The sequence below is a fragment of the Notolepis coatsorum genome (genome assembly GCF_963971535.1).
Source record: "Notolepis coatsorum genome assembly, chromosome: 17".
Taxonomy (NCBI): domain Eukaryota; kingdom Metazoa; phylum Chordata; class Actinopteri; order Aulopiformes; family Paralepididae; genus Notolepis; species Notolepis coatsorum.
In genome coordinates, this window is record NC_140181.1 from 15763997 (window position 1) to 15786428 (window position 22432).

At 45.3% G+C, this 22432-nt stretch overlaps 1 protein-coding gene across 1 annotated transcript in view; it reads right to left on the minus strand.

Annotated features, from left to right (window-relative positions):
• Positions 1-21924, minus strand: part of srms (src-related kinase lacking C-terminal regulatory tyrosine and N-terminal myristylation sites) — a 55466-nt gene extending 33542 nt beyond the window's left edge. The window contains exons 1-3 of the mRNA XM_084333796.1: positions 20980-21924; positions 15820-15941; positions 10549-10715 (exon numbers count right to left, since the gene is read on the minus strand). Of these exons, the coding sequence (XP_084189922.1) occupies positions 10549-10715; positions 15820-15941; positions 20980-21365 (675 nt within the window). The 5' untranslated portion in view covers positions 21366-21924. The remainder of the gene's footprint in view (positions 1-10548; positions 10716-15819; positions 15942-20979) is intronic.
• Positions 21925-22432: the final 508 nt, after the last annotated feature.

A 22432-nucleotide genomic window follows, 5' to 3' on the forward strand; every position in this document is an offset into this window, starting at 1 on the left:
TAACAAAATGTACTAAATAAATAACAATGTTGAAATTGAGAAGTTTGGATTTTTTTTTTTTTAACTGAAATAAAAAATCTTGTTATTACAGAGAGTTAAGTACCGATGGTACTGGTACTGGTACCTGCATCCGTTCAAATGTGAACGGTACCCAATCCTAACAGACATACATCAATGAAAGGACGGTGCCCTGGGGTTAACAATAGAATAAAAAAAACAATAGAATAAAAAGACAAGAGGACAAAGGCACTCTGCCTTTTGGATCAAACTGCCTTTATTGATCTGGCAAGGTTATTGATCGGGAAAGGGTGTATAATGAACATCAAAAACGACTCCGGCGTGTTTCAGCCACATGCACAAGTCCTGTGTAGCGGGGAACACCACTCATATTAACAATTCCAATGTAATTTCCACGGCCAAGGAAAGTTCAATCAATATTTGCGAACATGAGCTACTCTCTTTCACAAAGAAACCAGAGCAGGAAGGATCAAAGTTGTGATGTCATCAGGTTCAAAAATAAAAGCTGCTCCATAGACAATGAATGGGAGACAGATTTTGTGGACCCACAGACTTTTTGTTTGTCGTTTTTGTGATTTTATACCACATTATTATCATATCCTACTCTATTATTATTACTATTTATATTATCATCATTTTTCCTCCCCTCCCCCCCCCTCCCCCATGCTGCTATGACACCTGCATTTCCCCAAGGGGATTTACTCTTTCACTACCAACGGTCATTTTGCGGTTAACCGTCTGCAGTGCGGTCGTGAAAGCGTTAACCCTTTGTAGTGTGGTAGTGAAAGGTTAAAACCTACTGTAGTGTGGTAGTGAACGGTTAACCTTCTGTAGTGTGGTAGTGAAAGGTTAACCTACTGTAGTGTGGTAGTGAACGGTTAACCTTCTGTAGTGTGGTAGTGAACGGTTAACCTTCTGTAGTGTGGTAGTGAACGGTTAACCTACTGTAGTGTGGTAGTGAAAGGTTAACCTTCTGTAGTGTGGTAGTGAAAGGTTAACCTTCTGTAGTGTGGTAGTGAACGGTTAACCTACTGTAGTGTGGTAGTGAAAGGTTAACCATCTGTAGTGTGGTAGTGAAAGGGTTAACCTACTGTAGTGTGGCAGTGAACGGTTAACCTACTGTAGTGTGGTAGTGAAAGGTTAACCTTCTGTAGTGTGGTAGTGAAAGGTTAACCTACTGTAGTGTGGTAGTGAACGGTTAACCTTCTGTAGTGTGGTAGTGAAAGTGTTAACCTACTGTAGTGTGGTAGTGAAAGGTTAACCTACTGTAGTGTGGTAGTGAACGGTTAACCTTCTGTAGTGTGGTAGTGAAAGGTTAACCTACTGTAGTGTGGTAGTGAAAGGTTAACCATCTGTAGTGTGGTAGTGAAAGGTTAACCATCTGTAGTGTGGTAGTGAAAGGGTTAACCTTCTGTAGTGTGGTAGTGAAAGGGTTAACCTTCTGTAGTGTGGTAGTGAAAGGTTAACCATCTGTAGTGTGGTAGTGAAAGGGTTAACCTACTGTAGTGTGGTAGTGAACGGTTAACCTTCTGTAGTGTGGTAGTGAAAGGTTAACCTACTGTAGTGTGGTAGTGAAAGGTTAACCATCTGTAGTGTGGTAGTGAAAGGGTTAACCTTCTGTAGTGTGGTAGGGAACGGTTAACCTACTGTAGTGTGGTAGGGAACGGTTAACCATCTGTAGTGTGGTAGTGAAAGGTTAACCATCTGTAGTGTGGTAGGGAACGGTTAACCTTCTGTAGTGTGGTAGTGAAAGGTTAACCATCTGTAGTGTGGTAGTGAAAGGTTAACCTTCTGTAGTGTGGTAGTGAAAGGTTAACCATCTGCAGTGTGGTAGTGAACGGTTAACCATCTGTAGTGTGGTAGTGAAAGGTTAACCATCTGTAGTGTGGTAGTGAAAGGGTTAACCTTCTGTAGTGTGGTAGGGAACGGTTAACCTACTGTAGTGTGGTAGTGAACGGTTAACCTTCTGTAGTGTGGTAGTGAACGGTTAACCTTCTGTAGTGTGGTAGGGAACGGTTAACCATCTGTAGTGTGGTAGTGAAAGGTTAACCTTCTGTAGTGTGGTAGTGAAAGGTTAACCTTCTGTAGTGTGGTAGTGAAGGGTTAACCTTCTGTAGTGTGGTAGTGAAAGGTTAACCTTCTGTAGTGTGGTAGTGAAAGGTTAACCTTCTGTAGTGTGGTAGTGAAAGGTTAACCTTCTGTAGTGTGGTAGTGAAAGGTTAACCTTCTGTAGTGTGGTAGTGAAGGGTTAACCTTCTGTAGTGTGGTAGTGAAAGGTTAACCTTCTGTAGTGTGGTAGTGAAAGGTTAACCTTCTGTAGTGTGGTAGTGAAAGGTTAACCTTCTGTAGTGTGGTAGTGAACAGTTAACCTTCTGTAGTGTGGTAGTGAAAGGTTAACCTTCTGTAGTGTGGTAGTGAACGGTTAACCTTCTGTAGTGTGGTAGTGAAAGGTTAACCTTCTGTAGTGTGGTAGTGAAAGGTTAACCTTCTGTAGTGTGGTAGTGAAAGGTTAACCTTCTGTAGTGTGGTAGTGAACGGTTAACCTTCTGTAGTGTGGTAGTGAACCGTTAACCTTCTGTAGTGTGGTAGTGAAAGGGTTAACCTTCTGTAGTGTGGTAGTGAAAGGTTAACCTTCTGTAGTGTGGTAGTGAAAGGGTTAACATTCTGTACTGTGGTAGGGAAAGGGTTAATAAAGGAACACTTGACTTGCTTTATTCTACCGTTGCTCACTTCTGGAACAGGAAATGAACTCTGCACATTCCCCTGGGTGTTCTCAGTGTCTGTTACTATCTGTCCCATATTGACTGTCTATTGTCTATAGAACAGCTTCAGACTTGACACTCTAGGTTTTGGATTTGGAAGAGTATTTCATGTTCAAGTTTCAGGTTTTGTTTAATTTGTCACATATAAAAGGTGCGTGTACATTATAGTGAAATGCTTGGTTCTGTATATGAACCCTCCTAAGAGTGTGCTTCATAAAACAGGAACACCAAACAATATACAAAATATACAATATACAAAAATAAAATGTAGAAGAGGTATTCACACATGTATTCACAATAAAGCAATGCAAATACATTAGTGAATACCTCTCCTACCTCATTTTTGCATACATTTGATCACTAATTCATTCTTAAATTGGGTGCGGAGTTCTCTTTTAATGTTCATTAGAGACATGCCAGCTCAATAAAAGGCTTTTTTTTTTTATCAGAAGGGAACAGCGCCTTGGTCCTCAATCTCACATGTTATACATCTAGTACACAGAAGTGCCTCTGAGCATTATGGCTAATAGACCTGTCTCAAACCCTGCCCCTTTTCTTGATCCTCCAATCACAACTGTCGCTTACCTCGGACAAACCAAGTTTGTCCGAGGTAAGCGACAGTTGTGATTGGAGGATCAAGAAAAGAGGGCAGGGTTTGAGACAGGTCCATTGAACACAGAGGTCCCACCCCTTACTCGGCTACAGTGAGTATTACAGTATCATTAATTTATCATAGAGATAAAAGATTCATAAACACCGATTCCCAATGGATCTACACATTCATTTATTCATTCAGTGATTCAGTCTAAAAAAAAAATCTATTTCTACATCCAGAAATGTCAATACGACTTCTAACTGCTGTAAAAAAGAAACGCCTGTACGTCCGTTGAGAAAATAAAGAGCCATTTCGTCCAATAATAACAGACCCGGTGCAACATCGACTGCCTCCTCTCATCCTAATAGAAAACAGCCGTAGAAAAGAGGAGCTAGGAAATCATAACGACCCTCGTAAAATCAATGCACAGTGTTACAATGGATTACATTTTTGATTAAAATCAGAAGAGCGTTATAAAATGTCAATAAAGAGGTTGATTAAAAGGTGGGTTATAAAATTGTAATGTGAGTAAAAGATAATAAAAAAAAAATGAATTTTTTTTAACGAGGATGGAACAACTATAGTGAATAGTGTGTGTGTGTGTGCGTGCGTGCGTGCGTGCGTGCGTGCGTGCGTGCGTGCGTGCGTGCGTGCGTGTGTGTGTGTGTGTGTGTGTGCGTGTGTGTGTGCTTCTGAACTGCTTCAGATTCTGAGTGTGTCCAAGGCCTCTGCTAGAGTCTCACAGTCTGGAAGGGAAGAGAGAAGAGTGAGGAATCACCAGGGCGCTCAGCACCGCTCTATAATCTCCTACTGGGACCCAGAGTCCCCTCCCTGTGTACTGTAATCCACGGATGAAGAAAAACACACCCCTGCTCTTCTTAAACATCTGCCGCATTGCAGTGAGAAACGGTTAATTTAGTCACGTAAACGTTATTCCCCCAATGATATTCTCCAATTAATTATTATTCAAATGTTTTTTTTTTTTTTTTTTATATAATCCATGGATGAGGAAGAAACCAACACTGTACTTGTTCAACCATTTCTGCATTGCGGTAAAACATGTTTTAAAATATTTTAATGCTGTCATTTGAACCCTTTCACTACCACACACAGATACAGAAGGTTAACTCTTTCACTACCACACTACATAAGGTTAACGCTTTCACTACCACACTACAAAGGGTTAACGCTTTCACTACCACACTACGGAAGGTTAACGCTTTCACTACCACACTACAGAAGGTTAACTCTTTCACTACCACACTACAGAAGGTTAACCCTTTCACTACCACACTACAGAAGGTAAACTCTTTCACTACCACACTACAGAAGGTTAACCCTTTCACTACAACACTACAGAAGGTTAACTCTTTCACTACCACACTACAGAAGGTTAACCCTTTCACTACCACACTACAGAAGGTTAACGCTTTCACTACCACACTACAGAAGGTAAACTCTTTCACTACCACACTACAGAAGGTTAACTCTTTCACTACAACACTACAGAAGGTTAACTCTTTCACTACCACACTACAGAAGGTTAACCCTTTCACTACCACACGACAGAAGGTTAACCCTTTCACTACCACACTACAGAAGGTTAACCCTTTCACTATCACACTACAGAAGATTAACCTTTCACTACAGAAGGTTAACTCTTTCACTACCACACTACAGAAGGTTAACCCTTTCACTACCACACTACAAAGGGTTAACGCTTTCACTACCACACTACGGAAGGTCAACCTTTCACTACAGAAGGTTAACTATTTCACTACCACACTACAGCAGGTTAACCCTTTCACTACCACACTACATAAGGTTCACCTTTCACTACCACACTACAAAGGGTTAACGCTTTCACTACCACACTACGGAAGGTTAACCTTTCACTACAGAAGGTTAACACTTTCACTACCACACTACAGAAGGTTCACCTTTCACTACCACACTACAGAAGGTAACCTTTCACTACCACACTACAGAAGGTTAACCTTTCACTACCACACTACAGAAGGTTAACCTTTCACTACCACACTGCTCTCTGTGGCTCACACACTATACTTTCATTATTATTATACAAAATAATATAGAACTATGCATAGATAAATAGAAAATACCCATAGACAGACTGAACTGTCCTACAGTAGGACATAACATATTAACCCAAATAATACAGACTGAACTGTCCTACAGTAGAACATAACATATCCACTAATACAGACTGAACTGTCCTACTAGGACATAACATATCCACTAATACAGACTGAACTGTAGGACATAACATCTGTCCGCTTCCTCCTACCAAAACCAATGTCATATATTTCTTGCCTGCCTCAGTACAGCTGCCCAGCACATAGCTACACAGTATGGTACAGCCAGGGGCACGAAGCAATCAGAAAGAGACGTCTCTCACTTCATGGGCTCATTAATCACTCTCACTACGCTACACTGCGCTATGCTACACTGCTCTATGCTACACTGCTCTATGCTACACTGCACTATGCTACACTACACTACACTGCACTATGCTACACTATGCTACACTGCACTATGCTACACTGCACTATGCTACACTGCACTATGCTACACTGCACTACGCTACACTTCACTATGCTAGACTATGCTACACTGCACTATGCTACACTACACTACACTGCACTATGCTACACTATGCTACACTGCACTATGCTACACTGCACTATGCTACACTGCACTATGCTACACTACACTACACTGCACTATGCTACACTATGCTACACTGCACTATGCTACACTGCACTATGCTACACTGCACTATGCTACACTGCACTATGCTACACTGCACTATGCTACACTTCACTATGCTAGACTATGCTACACTACACTATGCTACACTGCACTATGCTACACTGCTCTATGCTACACTGCTCTATGCTACACTGCACTATGCTACACTACGCTACACTGCACTATGCTACACTATGCTACACTATGCTACACTGCACTACGCTACACTGCACTATGCTACACTATGCTACACTATGCTACACTGCACTATGCTACACTATGCTACACTACACTATGCTACACTGCACTATGCTACACTGCACTATGCAGCATGCTACACTGCACTATGCTACACTGCAATATGCTACACTATACTATGCTACACTGCACTATGCTACACTACGCTACACTGCACTATGCTACACTATGCTACACTATGCTACACTGCACTACGCTACACTGCACTATGCTACACTATGCTACACTATGCTACACTACACTATGCTACACTGCACTATGCTACACTGCACTATGCAGCATGCTACACTGCACTATGCTACACTGCAATATGCTACACTGCACTATGCAGCATGCTACACTGCACTATGCTACACTGCAATATGCTACACTATACTATGCTACACTGCACTATGCTACACTGCAATATGCTACACTATACTATGCTACACTGCACTATGCTACATTATGCTACACTGCACTATGCTACACTGCACTATGCAGCATGCTACACTGCACTATGCTACACTGCAATATGTTACACTATACTATGCTACACTGCACTATGCTACACTGCAATATGCTACACTATACTATGCTACACTGCACTATGCTACACTGCACTATGCTACACTGCACTATGCTACACTGCACTATGCAGCATGCTACACTGCACTATGCTACATTATGCTACACTGCACTATGCTACGCTACGTTGCACTATGCTACACTACACTCAGGGGAGGAAACTAACTTTTTGGCTTACCAGCCAACTGGCGAGTATATGATTTTTTTTACCAGCCAAACAGATTTTTTTACCAGCCATAAATAAATCGCTAATTGTGATAATTACTTCTTTGTATGTCTTCGTCTAAATTGATTTTCAATCATAGTAATAATCACACCGTGTCTCTACTATTTAAAATATTTATTACCATAAAACATTAATAAGTGTCTCTACTCTTCACAATATTAGCATAAAACATATATTAATCACACCGTCTCTACTCTTCAAAATATTAGGATATCACATATTAACATGAAAGAGGGAACTATTCTGGACTGGGTTGGGCTGAACTGGGCAGTGAAAGATGCTGGGCTGGACTGGGTTGGGCAGGGAAAGTTGGGCCGGTCTAGGTTGGACTGGGTTGGGCTGGACTGGGCAATGAAAGAACCAAGCATTTCACTGTAATGTAATAGCTAAATAAAACAAAACTTGAACTTGACTTGTTACATTTGCACTCTGGTTGGATGCCAAACGTATTCTGGTTGTACTGTACTTGTGCTGTATGATGACAATACATTGGAATCGAATCTCATGTCAACGCTAGGGGTTCAGCAGGTGTATTCTGAATGACAAGTATGACAACATCACCGTTGTGAAGGGCATATGGGCGAGTGGTGATATGGGGGGGAACCCGGTAATAATTCGGTAATAATAAAATGTCACTCGGCTGCATTGAAAGCTCGGCGTTGCTAATAAACATTTAAAAGAATTTTTATAAACAAGTAAAGAAATCACTGAGCTAGCCTTGGCTAAAATGGCTGCTTCCGCATTTTCACGCAGGAGCGCTGTGATTGCTGGCTGCTTTGTCACGTTCCTGGTGCACCCAGCAATCACAGCGCTCCTGCGTGAAAATGCGGAAGCAGCCATTTTAGCCAAGGCTAGCTCAGTGATTTTTTTTACTCGTTTATAAAAATTATTTTAAATGTGTATTAGCAACGCCGAGCTTTCAAACCCTGCCACGTGTGTGTGTGAAACCCTAATGCAACGTTGAGTACCTTTGAAATTTATATCGGATATATTTTGGACCCACCGCTCGTCTTTAACCAGTGCTTGATGTGCACATTAACATGGCTAGTAACGTGGGAGCCAGTGACTGCGTATCACGAAAGGGGCTATGGAATCGTTAGCCTCACGCCCACTCGTCATTCTCATCCGACTCGAAGGAGACGCGTCGCGTGCTGTTGTTCGCCCCCATGTCAGACCGCACTGATATCCTAAAGCGACGACTCTACATGCAATTATTTTCATCCACTGATGTGTTTTTGTCTAAGTTTGTCTACATTGTCAAGCCGGTGACAGGAGTCTGTAGGGCCGCACGCAGTGGTCTGTCCACTTCCCCTAGATGGGAGGCATCTTCTAGAAAACGAGTGTTCATTGGAGGAGCTTAGAGCGCAACGATGATGTTCATTGGTTATGGATTATTATGAGGCGCAAATGGGAGGAATCATAAGGGGGGAGTCAGAGTTCGGCTTGTGCCAGTGAGCGAATCAGCAGATTGCAGAATGATTTTTTTTGTTTTGTTTACTACTCGCCAGTGTGGCGAGTGCTCTTCATGAATCACTCGCCAAACATAAATAATACTCACATTTGGCGAGTAAAAGGGCCTAATTTCCTCCCCTGACTACACTACGCTATACTACACTACACTGCTCTATGCTACACTGCTCTATGCTACACTATGCTACGCTACACTACACTGCAACACACACTATAACCTACTGTAGGCTGCTATGCAGTGGTTGTAATTTATGAATCTGGCTCTGGTGCTTGTTCAGTACTATGGGGGAATATAACACTATAGGGGCTGTAAAAGATGGGTTGGTATAATGTGTGTCCGTGTGTGTATGTGCTTTCATGCATGTATGTGTACAGTGTGTGTGTGTGTGTGTGCGCAGTGCGCACATGTGTGTTTGCATGTGTGCCTCTGTATTTGTGTGTATCTGTCTATCAGTGCATTTGTGTGTATCCGACCGTCTGTTTATCAGTGCATATATGTATCTATGTGTGTGTGTGTGTGCGTGTGTGTCTGCTTGTGTGTTTCTGCATTATGCTACTATCGGTGGATCAGTCAGCCTGTGTTTGTGGTCATGTATACGGTGAGTCCCAGCATGTATCTGTGGTTACTTCCCACAGGTCCAGGATCAGCCCTTATTTGTGCTGCCGGCAGGCTGGTGGAATGCATAGACAAAACAAGGACACAGTGTCATGGGTGAGAAGCACCGACTGAACGGGTCTCACACAGAGTGCCTGTGAGCCGCCACTAGGGGCAGCAGAGTGGTTAACCGTGAGTGAGTGAGTGAGTGAGTGAGTGAGTGAGTGAGTGAGTGAGTGAGTGAGTGAGTGAGTGAGTGAGTGAGTGAGTGAGTGAGTGAGTGAGTGAGTGAGTGAGTGAGTGAGTGAGTGAGTGAGTGAGTGAGTGAGTGAGTGAGTGACAGGGTAAGTAAGTTAGTGACAGTACTGGTAGGGATGGAACAATACCAACACTGCTTTCGGATATAGGATCAATACCAGGCTAAAACAGTGTATTGGTATCAGGGTTGGGTACTAAAACTAATTACATTGGTACTACCCTACACGCTAGATCAATCGGTACCTTTACATGTTTAGTATGAAGTAAGAGAGTGTAATATACTAGACAGACAAAAGGGAGCCTTTTCCACAAATATATATATTTATATATATATTACTGTCTCATCTCTTGGGTCTTTAGAAAGACCAGATGAGGTATAATATTTATTGAGGATTTCCACCCGATACTAAAACCCCACAGCAAGAAATGTGTAACATGCCAGGAATCATGAATACAAAATGACTTGATTTGCTGCATTTCTTTTTTTTTTTTACTTTATTTTTTAGCGTTTATCGCTTTTTCTGGTCAAGCATGACCGACAGAAACAGGTTGAAATGGGATGTAGAGCAGGGGAGGACATTCTGAGAAATGACGGCGGGTCCGGGAATCGAACTCGTGTCCCCCAGATCCGTGACGAGCACGGTTTTTCCCCGACGCAGAAATAGCGCCGAGATATGCGGTGAGCTACGGGAGCCCCCCCCGATTTGCTGCATTTCTAACACATTAAGAAGCACGTTAAGAGTCTCTCTAATGGAGACGAATGTATTACATCTCAATCGGCTTTGTTCAATGACCCCGAACCCATAAGTCAATAAACGCGATGGATCGGATCGGCGCTCGGGTCGGCTGATACTGAAAGTGAAGTCATCGGCAGTGAGAAGGTGGTATCGGCGTGTCCCTCAGGTGCTTAGCATTTTAAAAGACATGTGTCTGTGTGTGTGTGTGTGTGTGTGTGTGTGTGTGTGTGTGTGTGTGTGTATGTGTCCGTCTGTGTGTGCATGCGTGTGTGCGTGTCTGCGTGACCCACCTGCTGGGCGCAGGGCTCGTCCAGGGGGACCCCCAGGCTCCGGGAGTTGCTCTGGTAATATTTGACCAGCTCCCCCAGCGTGGCGAAGGAGATCTTGTCAGAGATGAAGTAGGCCCCGATGGTTGAGCGCTGGATACGGAAGTGGTACACCTTGCCCTCGCTCCTGGCTGTAGGAGGGGGGCGAGAGAGAGAGGCGTGGTGTTAGGTAGGGCTGAGCTTCGGATTATTTTTTTGGAATTCGAAGCTTGGGGCCGAGATTCGATTTGAATTCGAAGCTTTGAGATAAAAAAAAAAGAAGAAAAAAAGAACAATTTTTTATTTGTTTTATTTTTAAAAAAAAATCAACTTTGTCAGTGCTGTAAAGTTTAAACCTTTTTAAATCTTAGACAAACAAAACACTTTGATTTCATGAAATATTGTAAGCCGTCATTTGAGGCTTTATAAAAGCAGCACAATGAACACAAATCTGTCAGTGCCGAGTCCGACCTCATCTTAAATAACAAACAGCATTGCTTGTTGTAGTTAACAAAGAGAGGCAGAGTTGATTTTGCAAAAAAAAAAAAAAAAAAAAAATCATATATATTATATACATATATATTTTTTTTTTATTTAGATTTATTTTTTGGCGTTTTTATCGCTTTATTTCTACTGGGCAGTCCAGTAGAGAGAGACAGAGGAGGAATGGGAGACAGAGTGGGGGGAAGACATTCGGCAAATAACGACGGGTTCGGGAGTCGAACCCGGGTCGGCCGTGTCGCGGCTGAGCGCGCTATGTGGTTCGCCACTGGGGCGCCCCATATATATATTTTTTAATAATCGAATTTTATTTTCATATTCGAATCCCATGCCCATCGAACGAAGCTTCGAAGCTTGGAAGTATTTAAGACAGCCCTAGTGTTAGGTAGACAGGGCGCCACCACAGGCTGTGCTGTCTGCAGGTCACAGTGAAGCCCCAAGCGCAGCAACCGTCCTCTGTGCTGTGAGGAAATGTCCGAGGGGGCGACACGCCTCCTTTCCTCTCCTGTCCTCTCCTTTCCTCTAATTTCCTCTCCTCTCCTTTCCTCTCATTTCCTTTCGACTCCTTTCCTCTTTTCCTTTCCTCTCCGTTCATCTCCTCTCCGCTCCTTTCCTCTCCTTTCATTTCCTCTCCTCTCCTTTCCTCTCCTTTCCTACTCTCTCCTTTCCTCTCCTTTCCTTTCCTCTCCTTTCCCCTCCTGTCCTCTCCGCTCAGTTCCTCTCATTTCCGTTCCTCTCCTTTCCTTTCCTCTCCTTTCCTCTACTCCTTTCCTTTCCTCTCCTTTCATCTCCTTTCCTCTCCTTTCATTTCCTTTCCTCTCCTTTCCTTTCCTCTCCTTTCATCTCCTTTCCTCTTCTTTCATTTCCTTTCCTCTCCTTTCCTCTCATTTCCTCTCCTCACATTTCCTCTCCTCTCCTTTCCTTTCCTTTCCTCTCCTTTCCTCTCCTTTCCTTTCCTTTCCTTTCGTTTCGTTTCCTTTCCTTGTCCACAACCCCTGGTGAGTTGGGACCCTATCAACCATTACAGCAGACATTACGCGTCTATTCGAAAGGCAACCGGTTCATGCTTCCGCGTTCGCGTTTTGAGCTCTGATTGGCCACTGCTGTTTCTGGTCGCACCAATCGTGTGACGGCAAGTTCTTTCGCCGGTTAAGCTTAGGCACTCTTTCAAAGTTGGTTAAGGTTAGAGTTTGTCTTAGAGCAGGGCGATAGAACGCCAGCCCTGATTCCAAACTCTAACCTCAACCAACTTCGAAAGAGTCGCCTAAGCTTAACCAGTGATAAACGCACATGTCACATGACCAGAAACGTCAGTGGCCAATCAGATTAGCAAAACGCATGAACCGGTTGCCTTTCGAATAGACGCAGACCTTACAGCAGACCGTACAGCAGACAGAAGTTTCAATATAGCCCAACAGTCTGCTTATCAACCTCTTCCAACTCGTCTGGGGTTGATCAACTATCTAAGAAATGTATAACTTAAGCAGAAGTTGAGGCTAAAAACCCTCTGTCATTCATTGGTCCACTGTTAGTCGTCTTTCTGTTGCCCTCACATTATTTATTATTTATTTATTTATATATTTATTATATTATTTACAGTGGAGTTAATATAGAACTGCAAAGAGACCGTTGCCAGGTAAACTGTGCTATGTGAGATATACTGTAGCTTCTAATACATAACAATTGACCAATCAGAGGGATGGATCAGGACTACCATTGTTTTTTTTTACTACTTTATCTACTTTACTACTTTATCTACTACTTTTTATCTACTTTTTCTCCTCCTATTTTTCTGTATTTTTCCTCCCATCCCAATTTAGTCGTTATGCCAATTCCCCCCTCCCCTTCCTGGTCGTTGCGCGCATTTGCCCCCTACTTGCCGGTCTAGGGAGCCCTGAAGTCTATCACATGCTTCCTCCGACACATGTGGAGACAGCCAGCAGCCTCTTTTCACCTGACAGCGAGGACTCTCACTGGGAGAGTGTAACGCGTGGGAGGATCACACTACCTCCCCCAGTTCCCTCCCTCGCTGTGCAGGCGCCCTGACCGACCTGTAGGAGTCGCCGTTTACAACGACCAGGACCCACCCCACCGGCTTTCCACCCGCTGACACTGCAAATTGTGTCAGTATGGGCGACCGACCAAGCCGGAGGTACCGCGGCAGCCGGATTCGATCCCACTGTCTCTGCGGTGGTAGACAGACGCTTAGTCCACTGCGCTACCCGGCCGCCCCCCAGGACTACCATTGTTCTAGTACTAGCAGGCAGCACACAAAGTGATTCACAATTGAACGATGCACACTGCATACTGCATACATGTCTCAGTATGGAAAGCCCCAGTGGGAATCAAACCCAGGTAAGGAAAAACTCACTAAAAGCTAACAATAGGGAAAAATGCACCACAGGCAGTGTGGAGGAGAGAAACCTTAGAAGGGCCAATTCAAGGGGGGATCTCCCTTCTTAGATGTCGGTGATAGTAGTGTTGCAGACTAACAGTTGGTTAATGCCTTGCTCAGAGGCTTAAAGCCCTACCAGTGGGCTACGCAGGACCACTACAAATGTGTTAATGTAACCAAACACACAGACTCGAGACCGGACGGTTGCCGGTTTGAATCCCTCGACTGGGTCGGAAGGGAAGTGAGTGCTCTACTCGCCTCATGTTGACGTCGACTGTTTCTTGAAGAATTCCCATTAACTGAAAACTCTTGGTACCTAGTCTCGCTAGGTTCCCATTGAATGTGGGGTGCCGTTGAGCAAGGCACTGAACCCCCAACAGCACCAGTAGAGCTGCACACAGTGGCCAACAGTGTGTGAGTATGAGCAGGTGTGAGTGTGTGTGTGTACGTGGCAAACATATCTGTCAGTGAACACACAGTGCAGTGTCACTTAGGTGTGGTCTGACAGAGAAGTCATTATTCTCTACAGAGGGAGAGAGAGAGAGAGAAACAGACAGGAAGAGAGACAGAAAGGAAAGAAAGAAAGAAAGAAAGAAAGAAAGAAAGAAAGAAAGAAAGAAAGAAAGAAAGAAAGAAAGAAAGAAAGAAAGAAAGAAAGAAAGAAAGAAAGAAAGAAAGAAAGAAAGAAAGAAAGAAAGAAAGAAAGAAAGAAAGAAAGAAAGAAACTACAGTATGTGTCAGCTCGTATTTGGGATAGTGGCTCAGTAGTGTAACTGGCTACTAGTAAAATGCCTAACTGGAGTTTCCCCTGGGAGTGGAAAGGACCTTGAGAGGAAATGGAGGTGGTAGGAGTTATAGGGAGATGGATGGGAGGAGAGAGAGAGAGAGAGAGAGAGAGAGAGAGAGAGAGAGAGAGAGAGAGAGAGAGGAGGGCATGAGATGGGAGGCGGTATAAAGAGAGCGACAGAATGAGAGATATATTGAGGGATGGAGAAACAGAAAACCCTGCTTAAGGATCGGAGCCTTCAGCCTGGCAGAGAGAGAGAGAGAGAGAGAGAGAGAGAGAGAGAGAGAGAGAGAGAGAGAGAGAGAGAGAGAGCGAGAGAGAGAGAGAAGGGGACATGAGGAGGAATAATGGATGAGAGGAAGGAGGCAATAATTTGTGTACCAGGAAAAAAAAGAGATTAAGGTGGATACAGCCGAGGACAAGTGATGGAGAGAAGGAGAGAGAGAAGGAGGTAGGAAGAGAGAGAGAGAGGGAGAGAACGAGAGGTAAGTGTAGAGAGAGAAGGAGGGAGGGAAGGAGAGGAGGAAGGAGGGGGTGAGAGAGGGAAGGTGAGAAGGATGGAAAGAGAAGTGGGTGGAGGAAGGCAGGGATGGATGGATGAGAGAGCGACAGAGGAAGGAGGAGTCACGGGGGAAGGATGGATGAAGGGAGGGTGAGAGAAAGGAGGGACTGAGAAAGGGAAAGGTAGAAGGAGGGATATAAAAGAGTCGGAAAGATGATGACGGAGGGAGAGAAGGAGAGATGAAAGGAGGATGGATGACAGAGGAAGGAAGGAGTGTGGGAAAGAGGGATTTGGAGGGGGAGGAGCGAGGGAGGGAATGAGGGATGCAGAGGATGAACAGAGGGGAGGGAAGAGCAGAAGATTGGTTAACATGAATGCAGAGAGGAAACTAGCTGTTGGGATGGAGGGAGAGGAGACGGGGAGAGATAGAGGATGGATGAAGAGAGGAGGAAAGGAGAGATAAAGGATGGATGAAGAGAGGAGACAGGGAGAGATAAAGGATGGATGAAGAGAGGAGGGAAGGATAGATAAAGGATGGATGAAGAGAGGAGGAAAGGAGAGATAAAGGATGGATGAATAGAGGAGGGAAGGAGATATAAAGGATGGATGAAGAGAGGAGGGAAGGATAGATAAATGATGGATGAAGAGAGGAGGGAAGGAGAGATAAAGGATGGATGAAGAGAGGAGACAGGGAGAGATAAAGGATGGATGAAGAGAGGGGGGAAGGAGAGATGAAGGATGGATGAAGAGAGGAGGAAAGGAGAGATAAAGGATGGATGAATAGAGGAGGGAAGGATATATAAAGGATGGATGAAGAGAGGAGGGAAGGAGAGATAAAGGATGGATGAAGAGAGGAGGGAAGGAGAGATAAAGGATGGATGAAGAGATGAGACATGGAGAGATAAAGGATGGATGAAGAGAGGAGACAGGGAGGGATAAAGGATGGATGAAGAGAGGAGGGAAGGAAATATAGAGGATAGAGATGAGACAGGGAGGGAAAAGGGGTCAGAGGATGGAGGGAGAGGAGGGAGGGAGGGAGGGAAGATGGATGAAGGCAGGGCAGGCTCTTACCTGAGATGGTGTACTCGTCACTGTGACTCTCACTAATACGGACCAGAAAGGAGCCATCTTTGTTTTGGGACGCCAGCAGCAGCTTCTCCGCCTTGCCACGGATTATGTTGCCATAGTACCACCTAGAGAGACAGAGAGACACGTGAGTGGACATAGTACCACCTAGAGAGACATGTGAGTGGACATAGTACCACCTAGAGAGACAGAGAGACACGTGAGTGGACATAGTACCACCTAGAGAGACACGTGAGTGGACATAGTACCACCTAGAGAGACACGTGAGTGGACATAGTACCACCTAGAGAGACACGTGAGTGGTCATAGTACCACCTAGAGAGACACGTGAGTGGACATAGTACCACCTAGAGAGACACGCGAGTGGACATAGTACCACCTAGAGAGACATGTGAGTGGACATAGTACCACCTAGAGAGACACGTGAGTGGACAGACAAGACAAAGGCAGACAGATGGACTGATCAGTTTATGAATGGGTATATGACAATAGGAGAGGAAGACAAAAGTGTGGGTATGTAAAGACGTACAGACAGACGAACAAACAAACACACACTAGTAGTCCGTGAACAAACACACTAGACACATCCTAGTGCTCACTCTCACACACACACACACATCGACAGACACATGCACACACTTATGGACACATATGCAGCATGCGCACAAATATTCACAATGAGCACATGGCAAGGTGAGAATCAGAGAATCAAGAAAGAGGTAGAGATTACATTAGACAATTTAGCTACTGTTTAGCTACTGTATATGGTGGGCCTACAACTTAACTACAATCCTAACCAGTTTGAAATGCTCAGATCCAGTAACTGGCCGTTAAACCACAAGGAAGCTCAAACTCATTTGATCCAGTAACTGGCCTATAAACCACAACAAGGAAGCTCAACATCTTTGATCTAGTAGCGGCTCCCGTGGGAGAGGTCACTAACAGTTCCTTAGTTTTTCGGGCGTTGACTTGGATGTTTGTAACCAACCCGTATTTACTTTTACTATCTGGAGAGGGTGGCGCCTGGCACGTTTCCATGACACTCAGGTTTCAGTGAAACTGCCAAGGTGAGAGGGTAGCACTGAGGAACACAATGACTGCCAAGGTGAGAGGGCAGCACTGAGGAACACAATGACTAGGACTCGCCAGGTCCTTGCTAAGAAGGTTATCAATGGAACTGAAATCATTTAAAGGCCCAGTTAGTGATCCAAATGTAAACACTTTTTTTTTTTTTTTCTTTATTTTGTGCTACAGATCAAATTCCTCAGTGCTGTGGCTATTCATCCTGGGGTCCATAACACGTCAAATACAGTTAGAGAGACTTACATTATACACTCGGAACATTCACATGGCATACAGACAAATTATGCCTGGAAGGAATAACTTGGATTTCTTAAACTGAGAAGTTTTGTCGAGTCATATATGCAGATTGTTCAACCTATCGTCTCTTACTCGACACATCTCCATCTAGGAAACATCGTAATGGAAATGTATTTTCAGTTGCATATTACTTTGGTGCGAAACCAAAACTAATAATAATATGCAAGCTCTTTATTTACAAAGACATTTACATATCTACCAGCAGGAATGCATCCCCTCTGCATGTAAGTGTAACCCATCCTAACTATTTTAGGACCAGTGGGGCAGCTATGGCCCGACCGACACCCAGGGACCAACTCCAGTTCTCACACCGGTACCTTGGTCAAGGACAGCCAGCGGCAGGAGCTGCCCAGCAGCGTGCAGGTCTCTCCTGGTGCGGGAGGAGACCCACGCGTCGCTAACACGGGGAGGACATGCTAACTCCACACAGGAAGGCCCCCCGCCGGGGGCCCAGGACCCTCTTGCTGTGAGGCAACAGTGCTGCTAGCCATGGCAATGGAGGACAATGCTCCTGGATGGGTGCGTCAACGAGGCGCTTCAACGAGACGCTTCAACGAGGCGCTTCAACGAGACGCTTCAACGAGGCGCTTCAACGAGGCGCTTCAACGAGGCGATTCAACGAGGCGCTTCAACGAGGCGCTTCAACGAGGCGCTTCAACGAGGCGCTTCAACGAGGCGCTTCAACGAGACGCTTCAACGAGGCGCTTCAACGAGGCGCTTCAACGAGGCGCTTCAATGAGACGTTTCAACGAGGCGCTTCAACGAGGCGCTTCAACGAGGCGCTTCAATGAGACGTTTCAACGAGGCGCTTCAATGAGGCGCTTCAACGAGGCGCTTCAACGAGGCGCTTCAACGAGGCGCTTCAATGAGACGTTTCAACAAGGTGCTTCAACGAGACGCCTCAAAAAGGTGCTTCAACAAGACGCTTCAACGAGGTGCTTCAACGAGGCGCTTCAACGAGATGCCTCAAAAAGGTGCTTCAACAAGACGCTTCAACAAGGTGCTTCAACAAGGAGCTTCAACTCAACCCTCAAGACCCCTACCCTCTGCATCTTCTAACTACACCTTCAAGACCCCCACCCTCCGCATCTTCTAACTACACCCTCAAGACCCCTACCCTCTGCATCTCCTAACTACACCTTCAAGACCCCTACCCTCTGCATCTCCTAACTACACCTTCAAGACCCCTACCCTCTGCATCTCCTAACTACACCTTCAAGACCCCTACGCTCTGCATCTTCTAACTACACACCCTCAAGACCTACATCTTCTAACTACACCCTCAAGACCCCTACCCTCTGCATCTTCTAACTACACCCTCAAGACCCCTACGCTCTGCATCTTCTAACTACACACCCTCAAGACCCCTACCCTCTGCATCTTCTAACTACACCCTCAAGACCCCTACGCTCTGCATCTTCTAACTACACACCCTCAAGACCCCTACGCTCTACATCTTCTAACTACACCCTCAAGACCCCTACGCTCTGCATCTTCTAACTACACACCCTCAAGACCCCTACGCTCTGCATCTTCTAGCTACACCCTCAAGACCCCTACGCTCTGCATCTTCTAACTACACCTTCAAGACCCCTACGCTCTACATCTTCTAACTACACACCCTCAAGACCCCTACGCTCTGCATCTTCTAACTACACACCCTCAAGACGCCTACGCTCTGCATCTTCTAACTACACACCCTCAAGACCCCTACGCTCTGCATCTTGTAACTACACACCCTCAAGACCCCTACGCTCTGCATCTTGTAACTACACACCCTCAAGACCCCTACGCTCTGCATCTTGTAACTACACACCCTCAAGACCCCTACGCTCTGCATCTTGTAACTACACACCCTCAAGACCCCTACCCTCTGCATCTTCTAACTACACACCCTCAAGACCCCTACCCTCTGCATCTTCTAACTACACACCCTCAAGACCCCTACCCTCTGCATCTTCTAACTACACACCCTCAAGACCCCTACCCTCTGCATCTTCTAACTACACACCCTCAAGACCCCTACGCTCTGCATCTTCTAACTACACACCCTCAAGACGCTCTGCATCTTCTAACTACACCCTCAAGACCCCTACCCTCTGCATCTTCTAACTACACACCCTCAAGACCCCTACCCTCTGCATCTTCTAACTACACACCCTCAAGACCCCTACCCTCTGCATCTTCTAACTACACACCCTCAAGACGCTCTGCATCTTCTAACTACACCCTCAAGACCCCTACCCTCTGCACCTCCCGGCCACCTGAGCCCCACTCCTCTTTGGGGTCATTGAAGCAAAGCAAACTAAACCAAACTTCCCACCACAGTCAGGACGGCAGAAATCCACCCAATGTTCCACCGTATATATATCTTTTTTTAACTTTCGTTTTTAGTTGCCCAGGAGAACCAGGCGCCCCGGGTGTCCCTGCGTGCCCAAACTTAAGCACTGTCCCGGGCCTCGCAAGTTCAATGAGCTGCTCCGGTCGGCCTGGAGGCCCGGGGCAGCTCATTGAACTTGCGAGGCCCGGGACAGTGCTTAAGTTTGGGCACGCAGGGACACCCGGGGCGCCTGGTTCTCCTGGGCAACTAAAAACGAAAGTTAAAAAAAGATATATATATATTCTTACTGTATTTTACTATTACAGTAGGCACTATTCTACTCTAGTCTATACTACTACTGTACCTACTGCTACAGTAATATGTCTATACTACTACTATACCTACTATGCTAATTCTGTTTATACTATTTTGCACTTAGAGTGCAGCACTCAAGTTTGGCGCGACTAGACGAACACCACTTACCATTAAGTGCCAGAGTTGTACCCTAACTGCTGACTTGTTGTACACAATTTGTAAGTCGCTTAGGATAAAAGCATCAGCTAAATGGCTAAATGTAAATGCTATAGCCCCCCTATTCTACAAATAAACAACAATTTAGCTACAAAGTGTGCCTCGATTTTCTCTTTTGAGAGGGGATCCCTGACCAAGAAATAGATATATATATATATATTGTCGCCCCCCTTCTGGCCTATGATAGGGATATGTCAGGTTAGTCAGTTGTCAGAGAAACAGCCAAGATACGAGAAACACTATCCTGCAGCATTGTCCTCCTTTACAATGGTGTTTCAGTGAGTGGGCCAAGATGTGTGTAAGTGTGTGTGTGTGTGTGTGTGTGTGTGTGTGTGTGTGTGTGCGTGCGTAAGGGGGGCAGTAACAGTTCAACAGTTATGTCACAACTTCAAGGCAGGTACCACTTAACCACCAATTAAAATCGGAATAAAATTGGCTATCCTTTGGCTAAAATTGGGAAAGGTTGCAGCATTCTCCTGAACATACAGGGTTGACCTTATTTTACATTTCCTAACAAGAGGAGAGGTTTGATTGATTGATTGAAAACTGTATTAACAGATTGCAGAATGGGTACAGTACAGTACAGCACTACAGCTCAATACATACAATTGTTAAGGGGATGCAGACCAGAGAAAGACTTTCGTCTTGTTTACACCAGGGTCCCCCATTTTCAATTCATCATAAAGGTGCAGTTTACAACAAGCCTCTTGGGTGATCTTTGAATTATTATAATTCAATGGGATGTTTAAAACCGCACTTTAATAAACGCTGGCATTTTGAAATGCGTAATAATAACAGTAAAGTTATTAGGTTTAACTATAGGTTAAAGCGACCGGGGCTAGTATTGCGCGCAGGGCAGGAGGACAGCTGACAGTCGGCACTAGACTGTCCTTTCCTTTTCAACAATAACTCACTTGTGTTTGGCGAATTCATCTTGAAGAAGGGCCACATAGTTGGCAGGAACCAAGCCGGACTCCAGCGAGCCGGTGAGCTTCTTGGCCAGCACATAGTCGCCCCGTTTCTCGATCACCGAGAGCTTGTCCCCTTCCTTCACCGTCAGCTCCTCCTCGCTGCGGGCTTCGAAGTCGAACAGCGCGGCGTACAGCTGCATCTGCCGCTTCTTGGGCGACGGCACTCGGATGTCCCCCGACACGGTGCGGATCTCCGCCGGCCGGGCACCGGCGGCACCACCTGCAGCATTGGTATTGTTGTTGGTGTTGGTGGGATAATGGAAGTCGGGCCAGATCCAGTTCCACAGGCAGTTACAACATGGCATACAGCTGCGACAGCAGACATCCATCCTCCCAAACCATCAAGGGTTTATTATTATTATTATTATTATTATTATTATTATTAATAAGAGGGATCGGTGCTATAGGATTTATAGTTTAGTGCCCAACAAACAAGCCTATAGTATAGGCCTGCTGCTAACGACAGCCTAGAGTTTCGAGCCGACTTCTTCTTCCTTCCTTCCTTCTCGTCCTCGCAGCAAACATAGTGCACCGCCAGCAGCAGTAGGAGGAGGTGGTGCAGATTATCCGGAGGAACCGGTTTCTCTCCTCGAGATCATGGATCAGAGATCCGCAACACGGACGCGGAACAGCGGGAGGAGGAGGAGGAGGAGGAGGCGCGCCTCCAGCGCGGAGCTGCAGCGGCACCCTGCTGCACCCAAATGGACCGAATGATTTGAATGACATGGTCCACCTCATCAAGGAGGACCTCGGAGGAGAAAAATGTTAATCCATTATAATCTGGCATAATAATAAACCGAATAGCTTTGTTGTTATCGTTTTCTAAATCTCCAGCCCAGAGTAGCCAAAGCGAAGGCTGAAAGCCCCCAATGCGTAAAACAAGTCTTGTTTTGGTTTGGCACACGGTGGGCAGCGTCCCGCTGATAATGCACCTGCGCACTGCTCTCCTACAACAAGCAGCTCATGCTGGGGGCGGATACAGGAAATAAACCTGCGTGTGCGTGCGTGTGTGTGTGTGTGATCATGTGTGAGAGAGAGAGAGAGAGTATGTGTGTGAGTCCATATGTCTTTCTGGCTCTGCCGCAATTTTCTTTCCCTCGCCTCCTAAATGTGTCAAAGGGTCAGTTCGGTGTTAGCCAGGTCAATGATGGAGCCTGTGTTTGTTTACTATGTACAGCAAATCCCATCAAACCTCTATTGTTCTACCGTAGCGCCATCGTCCAGTCAAACGGATCCCACACAATAATCTGTCAATCAATCAATAATCTGTCAATCAATCATACTCCAATGTATTACTTTGATTGGTGAGCATTGGCACATGCTTATGATCACACTACTATATGACTGACTGACTGTCTGACTGACTGACTGACTGACTGACTGACTGACTGACTGA